Genomic DNA, 14,344 nt, shown 5'->3' on the forward strand with positions numbered 1-14,344 from the left:
ATGGGAGAGAACATGAACAGGAAACCATTGTCTCCTCGGTGAAAGTCCTGTGTGTGTTCGACCCAACCGTCCATCCCAACATCCTCCCTACAGTAAGCAGAGTTTGAGGCTACTTACACTACGTCACATGACTTCAGAGGTGTCTTCTCAACGTTTCTGTGGTTTGTAAAAACGTGCAATGCAAGAAAAAAAAAAGTCTAGCGACCAAATGTCTGCTTTCACACTAACTCAACTAGAATGCGGACATGGTAAACTGTATGTTTGCTAAACATGAGCATGTTAGCATTGTTACTCACGTTTTAGCCCAAAGCAAAGCTGTGTCAAAGTAATCGCCACAGTGAAAGATAAAATATTTTCTGCCATGATAACCTTCCAGAAAGTCTCATAGTATTCTAAACCTATGCAACTTTCCAGAATATATGTCATGTCTCAGCAAAATTAACCAGTAGCTTAAACAACACACTGCATTGCTTTAACATGGGGCTGGTTTTGGTCTGAATGCCTGCTTTGTCTTGTAATTTAAACTTTAAAGTCAGTCATCTGGCGCAAACAGAGCCCCTGTCTCTACTGTATATTCCTCAGCAGACCCAGTGACCCACTGCATGTGTTGTTGTCTTACTTCCAGCTGATTAGCAGCGAGTATTACTGGCAGTCAGAGCATGTCTCTGCATGGGGTTGAGCTTTATGATGGAGACTGCTCTGAAAACAGGACAAATGAGCCATGTAGCGGCACCAGGAGACTGTCTCAGGGCTGGAGCTGTACATCTTATTAAACCTGCAGTCAGTCAGTTTAATCCCTTTGATTAATGGCTGTGTGTATTGTGTTGTTGTGAGTGTCAGGACAGTGTGTAGCCAATGTGTTTCAACATGTATTGTTGCTTTTTGTACATGGGCGAGACAGCTCAGTGTTTTCATGGCAAATAACCCATCATTATTACACACAAAAAACATGTTTTAATTATTTATTGCTTTATTAAAGGATAACTGCAGTCATAAGTCCCTTTTTGTTTGATAATCCTCCATCACAGCTCAGCAAGGTCGGAAAGAGAAAGAGGGAATTTTGCACTTAATGACTAGAAAATACCCATTAATTTGGACTGAAGTCGGAGCGCTTAAGCCTCATATTTCTGCATGAAAATTACATTTTGTCCCTGAACTTTTTCTTTTGAGGAAGGGACCTCTTTACAGACAGTATAAACGGGAGGAATCATTACCTTTTTCAGATATGGGCATGTGATTGACGTTTTAAGGTAAACATGTGAACCTATCCTTTAAGTTGAGGTTGCTCAATAGCTCAGTACAGGTTTAGAGTGTCAGAATATTTACCAAACGTCACAAAAACCCTTTCAAATTACAATTTGAATTAAAAATGTGAAATTGTAGTTTTATCTTTATCTTATTGACTTTTTCCTTGCTCCCACCTCTGTTAGCTAATAGTATTGTATACATCTTGTGAGTCTGTGTGTGTGCGTGTGTCATCATGGTAAAACGTTGTCGTAGAGACACCTGGAACTACCACCAAGTGCTCTGTGTTTTTATGTCTGCTGTCTGTCTGTCTGTCTGGAGCCAGATTTCGTCACCCCGATACAGTCGCAAGATAGAGTCACGAAACGTTACATGTGTGTAGTTGAGATAAAAATGAAGGTCAAGGTCGAAGATGGGTTTGGTCTGAGCAAAGGCAGCGGAATTAGGGGGTTAGGAAGTAGGGAGCGCCCTTGGCTCAGTTTGGTTTCACGGCTGGTTTGATCCCATTACAAGATAGTCTTTAGTGTTTCAATGTTGTACTTTGCGAAGGTGTAGTGAAAGACAAACTGGCATTAACTTCCACACTCATGACAGCATTTTAACTCTAACCTTGGTTCATCACAGGGACTTACACACAATAAAGAAACTCAGTTAAATGGTCAATCATAGGGGTGGCAGAGTACAGCTCAATCAAGTTTAATTCTTGATTTGTAGCCAAATCTAAAACCACACCCTCAAACAATTGTGACGAAAACATCTACTATCTGGTCCACCAGGGTCCAACAAAGACAGATCGGAGCTGAAGCATGGGCAGTGAAGTGGAAGCGATGAACACCAGCCTTGACAGTCCTCTGAGCCCGATGCCCCTGACCGGGTTGGGGATGAACTGTCTTCTTGAACAGAAGTACAGACACTCTGGGCCTGGCCTCAACAGCCCCCAGGAGTACAACCAGTGGCTGCCTTATCGCCATGACGCCAGTCTGCTGCCCATGAAGGAAGACCTGGCCTTCTGGCTCAAATCACTCATGGGTGAGACCATTTAGTGTAATTAATCTTCAAAATCATGTTAACTACTAGATTAAAGATTCCCACAGAGGCACATTAACCTACTTATTATCAGAAATCCTTGAAATACCTCTCCATGAGGGGAACTGTGGCTACGTCTCCAGGGTAAAGGGGTGTTTCTTGCAACTTGTGAGTGGAATCATGAAGAGTCTGCACATGCCACAACTTGTTGGACGGTTTCTGAAAATTGACTCCAACATGATGAGTTTATGCTTAATGAACAAAAAAGAAAAAAAGGATGCATCAGATGTGAACTTCCTAATTATTTTCCACCTCACAGTTGTTTTTGACATTCCTATAGCTACATTTGCTGTTGTTTTTCTAAATCCATAAATCAGAAAGAAGGGGATAATATTGTAACAGATACGATGACTGCAATATGCATGTAGATCATGTGTGTTCATAGGACAATATCACCAGCTCATCAGCCACATTGCTACTGTTTTGAGATGCATAAATATGGTAGTTATAATAATCCTCATTATTTTTATTTAGTTAAATTTTTCAAAAGATTAATTTATATATTAAAAGGTAGCTGATACTTGAACTTATTGAAACATTAAGTCTCTGTGAAACATTGTTTAAACTATTCCTGTGGAAAGATCTGGGTATTTCTCTGTGAAAATTGTTAAAACAAAACAAATTGATGAGCCTTGAGTAACTCTATGAATTACTGCACATGCTTCATTGTTTGTGTGTGTATCCGCAGGTGCGGAGCTCACAGCAGACAGTCTGATGGAGAGGTTGGATAACGGCGTTGTCCTCTGTCAGCTGGCACAGCTGCTTCAGGAGAAGATGATGCACACCAACAATGGCAAGGTGCTGTGACAACACAAAGTCACACACACACACACACACACACACACACACACACACACACACACACACACACACACACACACACACACACACACACACACACACACACACACACACACACACACACACACACACACACACACACACACACACACATACACAAACACAAACATGCATACAGGAGAAGACTCAAACAAATCATTACAACAAAGCCACATCATGCTGGTAATTCATTCCATTTTACTGTACCAACATGTGAAAATCTGTGATCCCTCCTCCACTTTCTTAATGTGACTCTAAGATGTTTCATAATAGATTTCCCACTTTTAAAAACTATAACTTTTAGCTCAGTTGCCAAGAATGAAAATGTGCTCCAAAACTTGGCTGAAGCTTTTTTAACAGAAAATATTTAACTCTGAGGATGCCACAGGTATTTCAGTATATGGTGGTGCATTCAGTAGCCCATGTCTGTTCATGTCTCCTGTTCCCTGTCTTGCAACAGTAGTTTTTTGTTTAAGTAGTGTTTTGAAGATTTGAAGATTGTGTTCCTGATCTGGCACACAAAAAATAATAACCATCCATTTTTGCAGTAAACATGTTCCCAATGAGCTACCCACTATTTCTGTATGTGTTTATATCACAGCCTTTAATAAGAAGAGTAATCCACTGGCGAGCTGATGCCACTTCTGGATCATTCTTCGCCCGAGACAACACTGCCAACTTCCTCTACTGGTGTCGAAAGATTGGCGTTGATGAGGCTTACCTTTTTGAGTCTGAGGATTTGGGTGAGTTTAGACAGGAGATTGCGCCTAACATCATTGAGTTAAGGATCTCTGAAGTGAATCATGTCATGCAACACTTTAAGTATTAACTAATTAAACTAAAATCCTAAGACTTTCATCTCACTGAGGTAGACATAACATAACAAATCACAAGAACGGTTTCTAGGCACTTATAAATTTGTGTAAATCTATCCACTGTGGTCTATTTGTTGTGTACGAACAGCATGTCCTTTATACTTCTTCTTTCATCTTTCCTTTCCTTCTCAGTCTCTTTAGTGGTGTTTTGTTGAGCGACAAATCCTGTCAATGTTATCTCTTTTTTCCACCTCTGACCCTCTGTCTGACTAAATGGGATAGACTCAGCATAATGTGTCTTAATTGACAAAGATATATTACATTATGCACCATTTGTTATTTGTACCAAATAAAAGAATGTGTTCTTTTTAAGTTTAAGATCAAGTGGTATGAAACTCAAAGAACTCGACTCACAAACTCCCTAAAATAAAGCAGCCAGAAGTAAAAAAGAACATTTAAAATTAAGAATTCAAGACGACAGATGAATGAATGAATGGATAAGTCAGTGTGATGATTATATGTTTCTATGCTCTTATACTCTCTGTAGGATTTCCCTGTTGCGCCCTCTGCATGTATGATGCTCTGTGTATGCAGTTTACATGCTCATTAAACATAGTCTTCTCTGTGCACTTCTTACTTGGGCATGTCTACGCAGGGCGGCAGATGCGTGAGAATGATAATGTGCAGGTTAATCCCCACCAACAATAAGCCCCCCTGCATGCTGACTAACCTACTTTACTTGACTAACTGAGTGACGGAAAGAGTAAACTTACTGTACATTGACAGGCTTCAGTTTTCTGCCTCATTGACACACAACACAGATGATTTTTCTTTCTCTTTTTTTCTCTCGTCTCCTTTTCTTGCTGCAGCCATGATGATGGTAATGGTGGATGTCAAAAACAGGTGAATGAAAGTGATAATGACATATTCTCCGTGCATTAAATGTTTCTGTTTGTCTTGGGCTTTTAGAGATTTTGCGCCACATGCTGTTAACATTTTTATGCATGCTTGACCAAATCATCTTAACAAATTAATAGCTGGGACTTTTTCGGGCCTTAGCTGAGTGCAGAGAAACCTTTTTAATGTATAGATCGCAGATTGGAGGCAGGAGAGGTTGTCTTGTTTATGAAGCTTTCATTCCCTCATGCCCTCAGCTGCACATCCAGGAACTCTGCTCAGCTTCAAAGATAGAGACGCACAATAGAGACAGAGTACCTCCTGAAATGTGCCCTCTCAGTTCAGATTGCAGTTCCTGTTTTCTTTAGAAACAGACAAAGGTTTATCTCCGGAAGCATCTTTCTTTTCAGAGGAGTGAATTTAAAATTTTTACCCCTCCACCCTCTTTGTTTGTATTTCTTGCACGTGCTATGTGAAGTCCTCCACAAGCAGCCTCGGGAGGTGTGTCTGTGCCTGATGGAGCTGGGACGGATTGCAGCCAGGTAACTGCCCCACCTGAAAAGTCGTTCACAGCTGAATCTCCCTAAACAGAAACAAGTCTCTGGGTTAAATTTTATTTTTCCACACACAACATTAAACTAATCAATAATGTACTCATTACTTTAAATAACTTTAAATATTTAATATCCATACGTTGAACAGTCATCAGGGGTGTGTTCATTGCCTTGCTTCAGCTGGAGCTGTTGGTACCAATCATGTCATTAGACTTAGACTTAGACTTTTCTTTATAGATCCCTTTGGGATGACTCCTGCAAGGAAATTAAATTTTTCCAAAAATTTTGATGCTCAAAATTTCTTGAGGGAGGATCCCCTGCCTAATTTACACAGTCGGACGCCCAGCTTCTACTGACTTCAAGAGGGAAGCGTAGAGCGGGTTGTTCCACGGTCATTGGATAAAGGCTGGGCTTTGTCCCGCCCCTTCAGACGCATCTCTGGGGGTCTATGTGAAAGTGGACTGGCCCGGACAATCGGCTTCTGCATGATGATTGGATGAGCTGTCTGAGGCGGTATCTTTTTTTGATTGAAAGCTAAATGAGCAAATCAGCGATCTTGAAGAATAAACACCCAACGGAGCATTATCTAAGTTATTCATTACGTTGTTCTGAACTGATCCGGAAACTTTACCCATCCCCAGCGACTTTGTCTTTGTTAAAAATGACTAGCATTGTGCTTGGCAACTCTGTTCTGTCAATCGGCGTATTCTTTCCCCAACGAGCAGCGACTGCTGCAGAGTTTTCCTCCCGTCATGATCACTCACAGGCGGTCACACTTCACAGTAGCCTGGCGCAGCAGCTCCAGCTGCGCCAAGGCCGTTTTAGCAGCCTAGCTCTGCTGCCATTGAGAGGACACTGGTCAAGTCCCTGGAAAAGAAGCCTAGTTGGTTCGAAAAGGTCACAGATCATTTTCTTGAAAAGGAACAAAGGGTAGAATTTACATATAAATAAACAAACACATGTATGATGTAGGCTGGAAAAATGAGCTTCCCCTCCTTGAAAGACCAGCAGCCGCCACTGTTGGAAATCCTCTACTGTGTGATTTAGTGTTGGTTCATCTTATGCAATTGCTGATATATATATTTTTAAAATCTCTCTCTTAGGTACGGAGTGGAGCCTCCAGGGCTGGTGAAGTTGGAGAGAGAGATAGAGAGGGAGGAGGCAGGGTGCTCATCTCCATCATCCCCTCTGCCCCTCTCCTTTTTTCCTCCTGCATTATTGTATTCATCATCACAATCATCCCTACCCCCAGCCCCTTCTCCTCCTCCTCCTCCTCCTCCTCCTCCTCCTCCTCTTCCTCCACCACCTGCGCCCCTCACTCCAAGCACAACCTATCTGCCTGAGCCCCTCGCCGCCTCCCTCGCCTCTGATCTTCCATCAGCCACAACAAACCCAGCACCTACATGTTTATCCCCGCCTCAGTCCTCCCTCTCAGCCTCTAACCCTTGCACAACCACAGCCTCAACACAAACACCTTTGTTCTCTTCATCCTGCACCACTAACACGTCTGCTTCTGCTCCACTGCCAGCACCCTCGCCAGGCCAAACCCTGGTATCCACTCCCAAAGTCTCCTCTATCACAATAAACAACCACACACCCACAGCTACACCTCCCGTCACCTCCCCACCTGCAGCTCCTCGTTCCTCAAGCAGATCCAAAAGCAGGAAGAGCACAGGCACCAACAACATTTTGGATGATATTGTGCGTATTTTATTTCCAGTAGGCTATACGTATTTCAAGTGTAAGCTGTATAATGTTTGATTAACTCTCTTTCTAACCTGTTCCAGGTGAGAAACATTATTGAAAATCCCTCCTGCAGCTGTCCGACCAGGTTCCTTGTTGAGAAGCAACCTAAAGGCTGCTACCGTGTTGGGGATAAAGTTCTGTATATACGGGTAAGTATGTTGAAACAAACCCTGTCACCTAATTGTGTTTACATTTTGAGATACAGTATGATGCCCGGATTACATTTTTATCAATGTAGTGTTATTATGTTATTGTTATCAGAAGAGTCACAAAATATTGATATCTGATATTTTTCATTGAAAGCTTCATACTTCATTTATTTGTTTTTTTTGTGGCAATTAAAGCACAATTAAACTTTCTTATGTTTAGGCACTCGTAACAGGGTTAAAAAAAATATTGAGATTTCACGTGTGTTTATTATTTTTATCCATAATTACAATCTTTTCCTAGCTATAACCAAAATCCAGTTGCAATTATGTTACACATCAAAATATAACCAAAAATACAACCATATACAGGTAGCAGCAGCTCATTTATGTTCTTTGTAACCAACCTCTAGTGGATGTAGGAATTATGGCGTGAGCAAAGGAGAGAGTCAGGTGACGTAGTATCAAGAACGCTAATGTCAGCATAGAGAATAGATTGGAAGGATGGGTCAAACAACCATCAGACTTTCACCCAAGGCACATTTTTTCTTAAAGTAACTCTTTAACCAAGTAGTTTCGTTTCACAATGTTAACCACGTTTAAAACTGTGACTGTTTGATAACGATAAATAAAGTGGTCTTATATGTTGTCTCAGGAGTTGTGGATGTGTTGCAATATACATATTTTCTAGAAGACCAGTTTGTTGACGCCCACCTCCATCACTAGATTGATGATAAGACTGCTTATATGTTGTTCTATAAGGTATTAAGGTAGTAAAATTAATAAATGAAAGCTACAGTTATGTCAAATTGAATACATTAATGTTAAACCTGGTGTGTGGAATCATAACTTCATACTTTTATTTCATGACTTGTTCAATACAAACCACATCTAATCTGATCTAATGGCTCTCTGAAAGAAGATGCATCATAGATGCTACAACACATAATGAGATGTAAAGGTGCGAAGGCCCTCGGGTTATTAATCAACAGCTGAGTCAGCAACAAGTGCAGTGTGTCAGAGTGACTGATCTGCAATCATATGTGATGGAGCCATCTGTGCCTTTCAGCCTCCCTGAGTCGTGCACCACCCGTGTGCATCTGTACAAAAGCTCGAGGAAAGGCCTTCGGGGAGGCAGGGTTGCCTGGCAACCAATGGTCAGGATAAGACTAAGCTGACAATGATTTTATTCAGTACATAGACCTTGAGCAAAGAGTTCAAAACCGAAGAAAAACAAACACACCTCTTTCAGGATGATTTGGCGAAGATATGCCCGCGGTGTGTGGTTCAAATGGCAGCCCACTTGGGAGTTCATGTCCCCCTAGGTGTGTGTGTTTGTGTGTGTGTGTGTGTGTGTGTGTAGCTTCACTGTATATATACAACCACCCATCCATTCAAAGAGAAAATATTTCAGCTGCAGTATATATTTAGTGGTCACTGTATAGTCTTTCAGTGTTTTCGTAAGTATGGAATTATCCATAAATCCATTAAAAAAATCCATGGTGTTAATTAAAATGGAGTCTATTTTTCAACAGGATATGATGTCACAGTGTAAATCTTCTACATCAAACAGAGTCACACAGAGGTGTGTCACAGCTTTGAGGGATAATTGGTCACTAGTTGAAACCCATTTAATGGTTTGTTAACTGTATTGACCCAACACTAGTAATCAAGGCTGTCAGTGTCCCTTTGCGTACAACAGAGTTACAGCTGCATTTTTGACTGGCTGACAGACAACATATTTTTACTGCCCATTTAGAAAATAATGCCTCCCTTCAAGTCGCAGAACACCTGTTTCTCCACCGTAGACCTGCCAACAACATGTGTTTGAACACCACATCAAAGAAAAGCAATAGATTTGTGATAACCAAACTAGGTTATTAGTTTATGGCCAGGTCCAGCAGAAGGGGAGAAAAAAAACCCACCTTTATTAAATATATCAATAGCTATACTTTTTCTACTCTTTTTCTTGACTGTTGACCTTTTGTGCTCACCTTCTCTGTACAGTCTTGCAGATGCAATGTTTCACCATAACTCTGTGTCCATCTGTCGCTTTCAAGGTATAATTACTAGTTTGTAGACGTACTTGCACTTCTCGTGTCTCTTTTCTCAAAAACACCTCGTCTGTGTGAATAGAGGCGCCGCAGCCCGTCGACCCTCACTCCATCCATTACCTTGAGCTGCCTACGTGTGTGCAGGGAAACACGCCATAAACCTCAATTACCATATTCCACAATAACCCCTGTGCAGCTCCTAGGAGAGCATGTCATTCTGTGTGTACAGACCTTTTTAAAGAGCAGATACTATTGATTACTGAGACAAAGTCATTAGTGAGGGGTTTAATCAGACAGCTTGTTAATGAGCGGCTGAGCATGACCGCCCCTCCTCACGTGTAAACTTTCTACCCCACCTCTCCCCCGCCTCTTCTCTATTCCCTCTCGAGTCTATTCAGTGACGCTGGCCCTGGAGTGCTCCACCATTCTTTGGTGTTAAAAAAGAGGAAGGCTTTTCTTTCTTCTCTGCACCTAATTAGGCTCACCTTCTGCTTTGTACCATTGAAACTGTCTGACTGTGTCAATGGAAGGAAAAGACATTCAAACACCTCACAATATCATGCCGCATCGATTATTTGTTTATAATGCTATCTGTATAAGAGATGAACCCAAAAAATAGAAGCAAAGTCAGGACCAAAATGATGAAATGGTTTTTCTCGCCTTCAGCATAGCATTTAGGCAGACAACCCACTTCATCATCCTTTTTTTCTCAAGTGTCCTTGAGCAAGACGTTGACTCCATAGAAGCTCCGGGGTCTTTTGTTCCTGAGGTGACCATGACCTTTGACTTTACAGTGGAGTGAGAATGGGCACATTAGTGCTTTGAGCTAAATGCTAACGGCAGCTTGCGAACACGTTGATGCTAAGCAGGTATAATGTTTACCATGTTAACCATCTTAGTTTAGTGTAAGCTTGCTACATCATGCTACTAAACACAAAGTACAGCTCATGGGAATTTCATTAGTTTTGCAGGTATTTTGTCATTAGATAAAATATTCACCTTAGTTATTACAATTCATCCTGACGGGAAGATAAATGTATGTACACGATTTAATTCAAAACCACAAATGTGTACTCACTGTGACACTTAAGGAAAAGTCAGACAATTACCAAAGTCATTTGGATTCATCATCTGGGGGCCATGAATGTCTCTAAACAAAATTGTGGCAATCCGTGCTGTAGTTGTTGAGTTATTTCAGTCTGGACCAAAGTGGTGGACTGACAATGTTGTGCTGTTAGCATGGCTAACATATTTCTCAAAGTAAATTTTATTTATACGGCCCAATATCGAAAACTTGCCTCAAGGGTTTTACGATCTGTAGAATATACAACACCATCTATTCTTAGCAAGACAGAAAAGGTCAGAAATATTTAATAATGAATAATAATGAAACACTCAGGTTTGTCTACACACCATTTACTGTGCTGTCAAACATACAGTAGCCCCCACACGGAGTACAGTATTTGTTAAATCTCTCTCAGTACAGTATTCTTCAATCATGAAGACAGACTAGTATAGCAGGAGCAGTAGAAATATAGATAAGAGATAAGACATGTGTGCCTGCATCAGCTCATTTACTGTAATGCTGCTTAGTTTGTCTCTTTAGAGTACATTTTAAAAAGGACTGACTACTCAAAAACAGCACTGGATGTGGCTAAAGCCTGCCTCCTACTGGCGGGTCCTTAAATGACTCCTCCTCCTCTTTCTCTTCCTCCTCCTCCTCCTCCTCTCTGAGTACACTCATGCATCTTTCAGCAGAAAAGGAGAGAGGGAATCAATGGAGCTGCCAGGGAGGACACAGGGGAATCCAGACGGTATTTTATGGGCTGCAGACGTAGCACACTTTGTACAGAGACCTGAAATAAAGGAGCCTGTCTGACAAAGAGGGCTTGCATTGAATATTACAGTACAGCAAGAGGCTGTTTTTCATTAAACGATCAGTTTGGTAGAGTGCTTGGCAACAAATACTTGCTTTACAATAGGTTTTAGTTGAATTTAGCGATAGAAATTTACAAATCCTATATCGAAAGACAGTTAATGTTGTATCTCTACTCAGGTAACAGAGAACATATTACCACAACTCAAATGGCACAGGTTGAACACAAATGTATTAGTCATTTAAAAAAAGAAAAATCAGATAAAAGTTTTAAAATCTACAATTTTCTGGTTTAAGAGAATCACGCACCTTAATTTAATTATAACAGAACAGTGTATACAAAAGAGAAAAGGTGCGTAAATACTGACAAAAACGATTACAATTAATGCTTGATTCATTTTATATTTCATTTCTTTAAAAAAAAAAAAAGGACTTGGCTGATGTAGTGAATTTTTGAGAATGGAGACCAGTCAGAATTACAATTGCTCCACATCTGACAGGAAAGCCGTTTATTCAGGATGTCAGACTTGACCCCTGTCAACCCCAACATTTTAATCTGCAGGATGACATCTGAGATGGACCGCGTCTGGGCTTTCCTCTATTCGTGCTTGTGCCATTGATGTTTCATTCCATGCACGTGACACACACCTCCCCACATGAGAAGAGTAGATCTGCTTGTATTATCACGTTCTTAATGGCTCCATAATGAAGGGTTTATTGGCGATAAGGCAAGAAGGGGGGCTGGGTCGGTGCTGACGGAACAATGGATGGCTTTGCAAGGCCTCCTGGGAATGTTAATGTCTACTGGGAGTTGAGCCTCTGCGCTGAACTCATCTCAATTTCTCCTTTCATTTTTTTTCCTAGGGTTTAGTGTAGTTGCCATGGCAGCAGTTGGTTTTCAGCTGTAAGGACGGCTGTCTTTGACGGATGCGTTGATTCAGATACAACTTACCTCTCTTCAACTATACTGCTAACAGATATATCAGCTATACAGTGGATGTTTTATACAAAATAGTGTTTATTAGGTGGTTTGTGTTGCAGATCTGTGTAGGTGTGCCTTTGTGCGTCACTGCAGCGTGTGTGTGTGTGTGTGTGTGTGTGTGTGTGTGTGTGTGTGTGTGTGTATGCATGTTCATACGTGGATTAGTCCAACGTGTGTGCTCAGCTGGTGCCATGAGGTGTAGTTTCATTTGGTTTAATGAGATTTTGACAAAGCTTTCCAGGAGATCATTTGCCTTTCATAACCAGAGCTACACAAGCTTGTAAATATCAGATTGGTGTTTGTGTGTGTGTGTGTGTGTGTGTGTGTGTGTGTGTGTGTGTGTGTGTGTGTGTGTGTGTGTGTGTGTGTGTGTGTGTGTGTGTGTGTGTGTGCTTTTCATATAATTGAGAATTCTATCCATAAACACATCCTGGAAGAAAATGCACGCAGACTTTGTGCCCAGCATTCCCTCCTTGACTGTGCCGTGTTGTGTCATCTTTGCAGATGCTGAATGAACGCCATGTGATGGTGCGTGTAGGCGGAGGCTGGGAGACCTTTGTAAGTTACCTGCAGAAACACGACCCCTGCAGAGGAGGGGGGCCGGTGGGCAGATCTGAGATCAGGGTCTGCAGGAACAAAGCAAAGTCCCCCAGTCTGAACATCTCACCTGACAGCTACATGGAGGTCGGTGCCCATTACCGCGGCAAGAAGTAGATTCTCAAACTGCTCTGAACTTTTCACTTAATCAGACCAAGCTGTACAAGGTCAATGATTTAACTCCTTTTTTTACCTCAAGTTTAAAAGGAAATTTAATTCTTATCCAACTCTATTTAAAAGTCATATTTATGACTGGTTTGTTCCTCACATGACTATACTGTATGTATGCAATGATGAGCAGACTTTTACTTGACAGTGACTCTAATAACTTTAAAACACAAAACATTTCTGGCTCCTTCAGTGTGAGTATTTGCTGCTTTTGTTCTTATGATGATACACTGAAAATCTTTCGGTTTTGGACTTATGGCTAGAAAAAAACAATCTAAATTCTCCACTTTGGGCTGTGAGACATTACAACAGGAAATCTTCGCTGTTTTCTGGCATTTACAGAGTAAATATGAAATTGAGAAAATAATGTTTGGTTGCAATATTAGTTGTATTGCATATCATAACTTTCAAGGAAGGTTTTGTGTATCACTAAATGCAATAATGTCATTATTATGAGTTAAATTACACATTTGTACTGATAGTTTAGTTTGTTAACATACAGCTATGTGTTTATGTATCATGGTACTTTAGTTTGAATTTGAGCTTTTGTATTTTATTCCAATAACAGTTTCAGTAGTAGTTGTAGCATAGTGACTTTTAAAGTATATAATTATTTTTCTGTATTTTACTGGATAAAACCACCGTTGGTTTCTGTTAAAAATAAACTTGTTTCAAAAAAGTATCTTTGAATAATGTTAAAGATGGATAGAAAATTGTGCACCTCCTAAATACAGCTTATACCGTTTTGTTTTAATAGTATTGATCATAATTTGTCATTTATTTAATATTCTTGAAAACACGATGGGTCCAAGAACCACTTCTTGTTCTTTATTTACGTTTATATTATGAGCCTGTATCATCTCAGCCTTAAAGAGGCAAATACACAACACATCAGGTCCTCCCTCTAGATGGCACCATGTCCTAAGTGACAAAAGGCCAAGCCTCGTCGCGTGATTTTCTGGAGGGGGGTGCTGTCGACACGTGTCTCAAGTCCCCTGGACGTTCATGTCTGAGTTGGAGTAGAGCACAAAACACATTTCTGCCTCATCAAAAATCTGCATTTTCAAGATAAAAGTGACAGTGGACATCTTTGGAGAGCAAAAGTACAGAATACAAACGTAGAACGTCACAACACTTTAGTAATTACATGTTTTATTTCAGTAAAATAAATAAATTAAAAATGGACACAATTTTTAATATATTGAAAGAAACTAACTGTAATGAGATCATGCAAGACTGCAATGTCTTTTAAGTCCCCACATATCTGCAGTGGATTGAACCGGTATAAATGACTTGTAGAAAATAATAGCTGTGCTACTGAAACAAGTGCCACTCTAA

At 40.6% G+C, this 14,344-nt stretch overlaps 1 protein-coding gene across 1 annotated transcript; it reads left to right on the plus strand.

Annotated features, from left to right (window-relative positions):
• Nucleotides 1-2,051: 2,051 nt before the first annotated feature.
• On the plus strand, nucleotides 2,052-12,955 carry gas2b (growth arrest-specific 2b; the record flags this gene model as incomplete). Its single annotated transcript, XM_083920352.1, has 7 exons — nucleotides 2,052-2,274; nucleotides 3,020-3,129; nucleotides 3,773-3,914; nucleotides 5,362-5,425; nucleotides 6,541-7,138; nucleotides 7,225-7,332; nucleotides 12,746-12,955. The coding sequence occupies 7 exons, from the start codon at nucleotides 2,052-2,054 to the stop codon at nucleotides 12,953-12,955; spliced, it is 1,455 nt and encodes a 484-aa protein (XP_083776478.1).
• Nucleotides 12,956-14,344: the final 1,389 nt, after the last annotated feature.

The sequence above is a fragment of the Echiichthys vipera genome (genome assembly GCF_963691815.1).
Source record: "Echiichthys vipera genome assembly, chromosome: 1".
NCBI lineage: Eukaryota > Metazoa > Chordata > Actinopteri > Perciformes > Trachinidae > Echiichthys > Echiichthys vipera.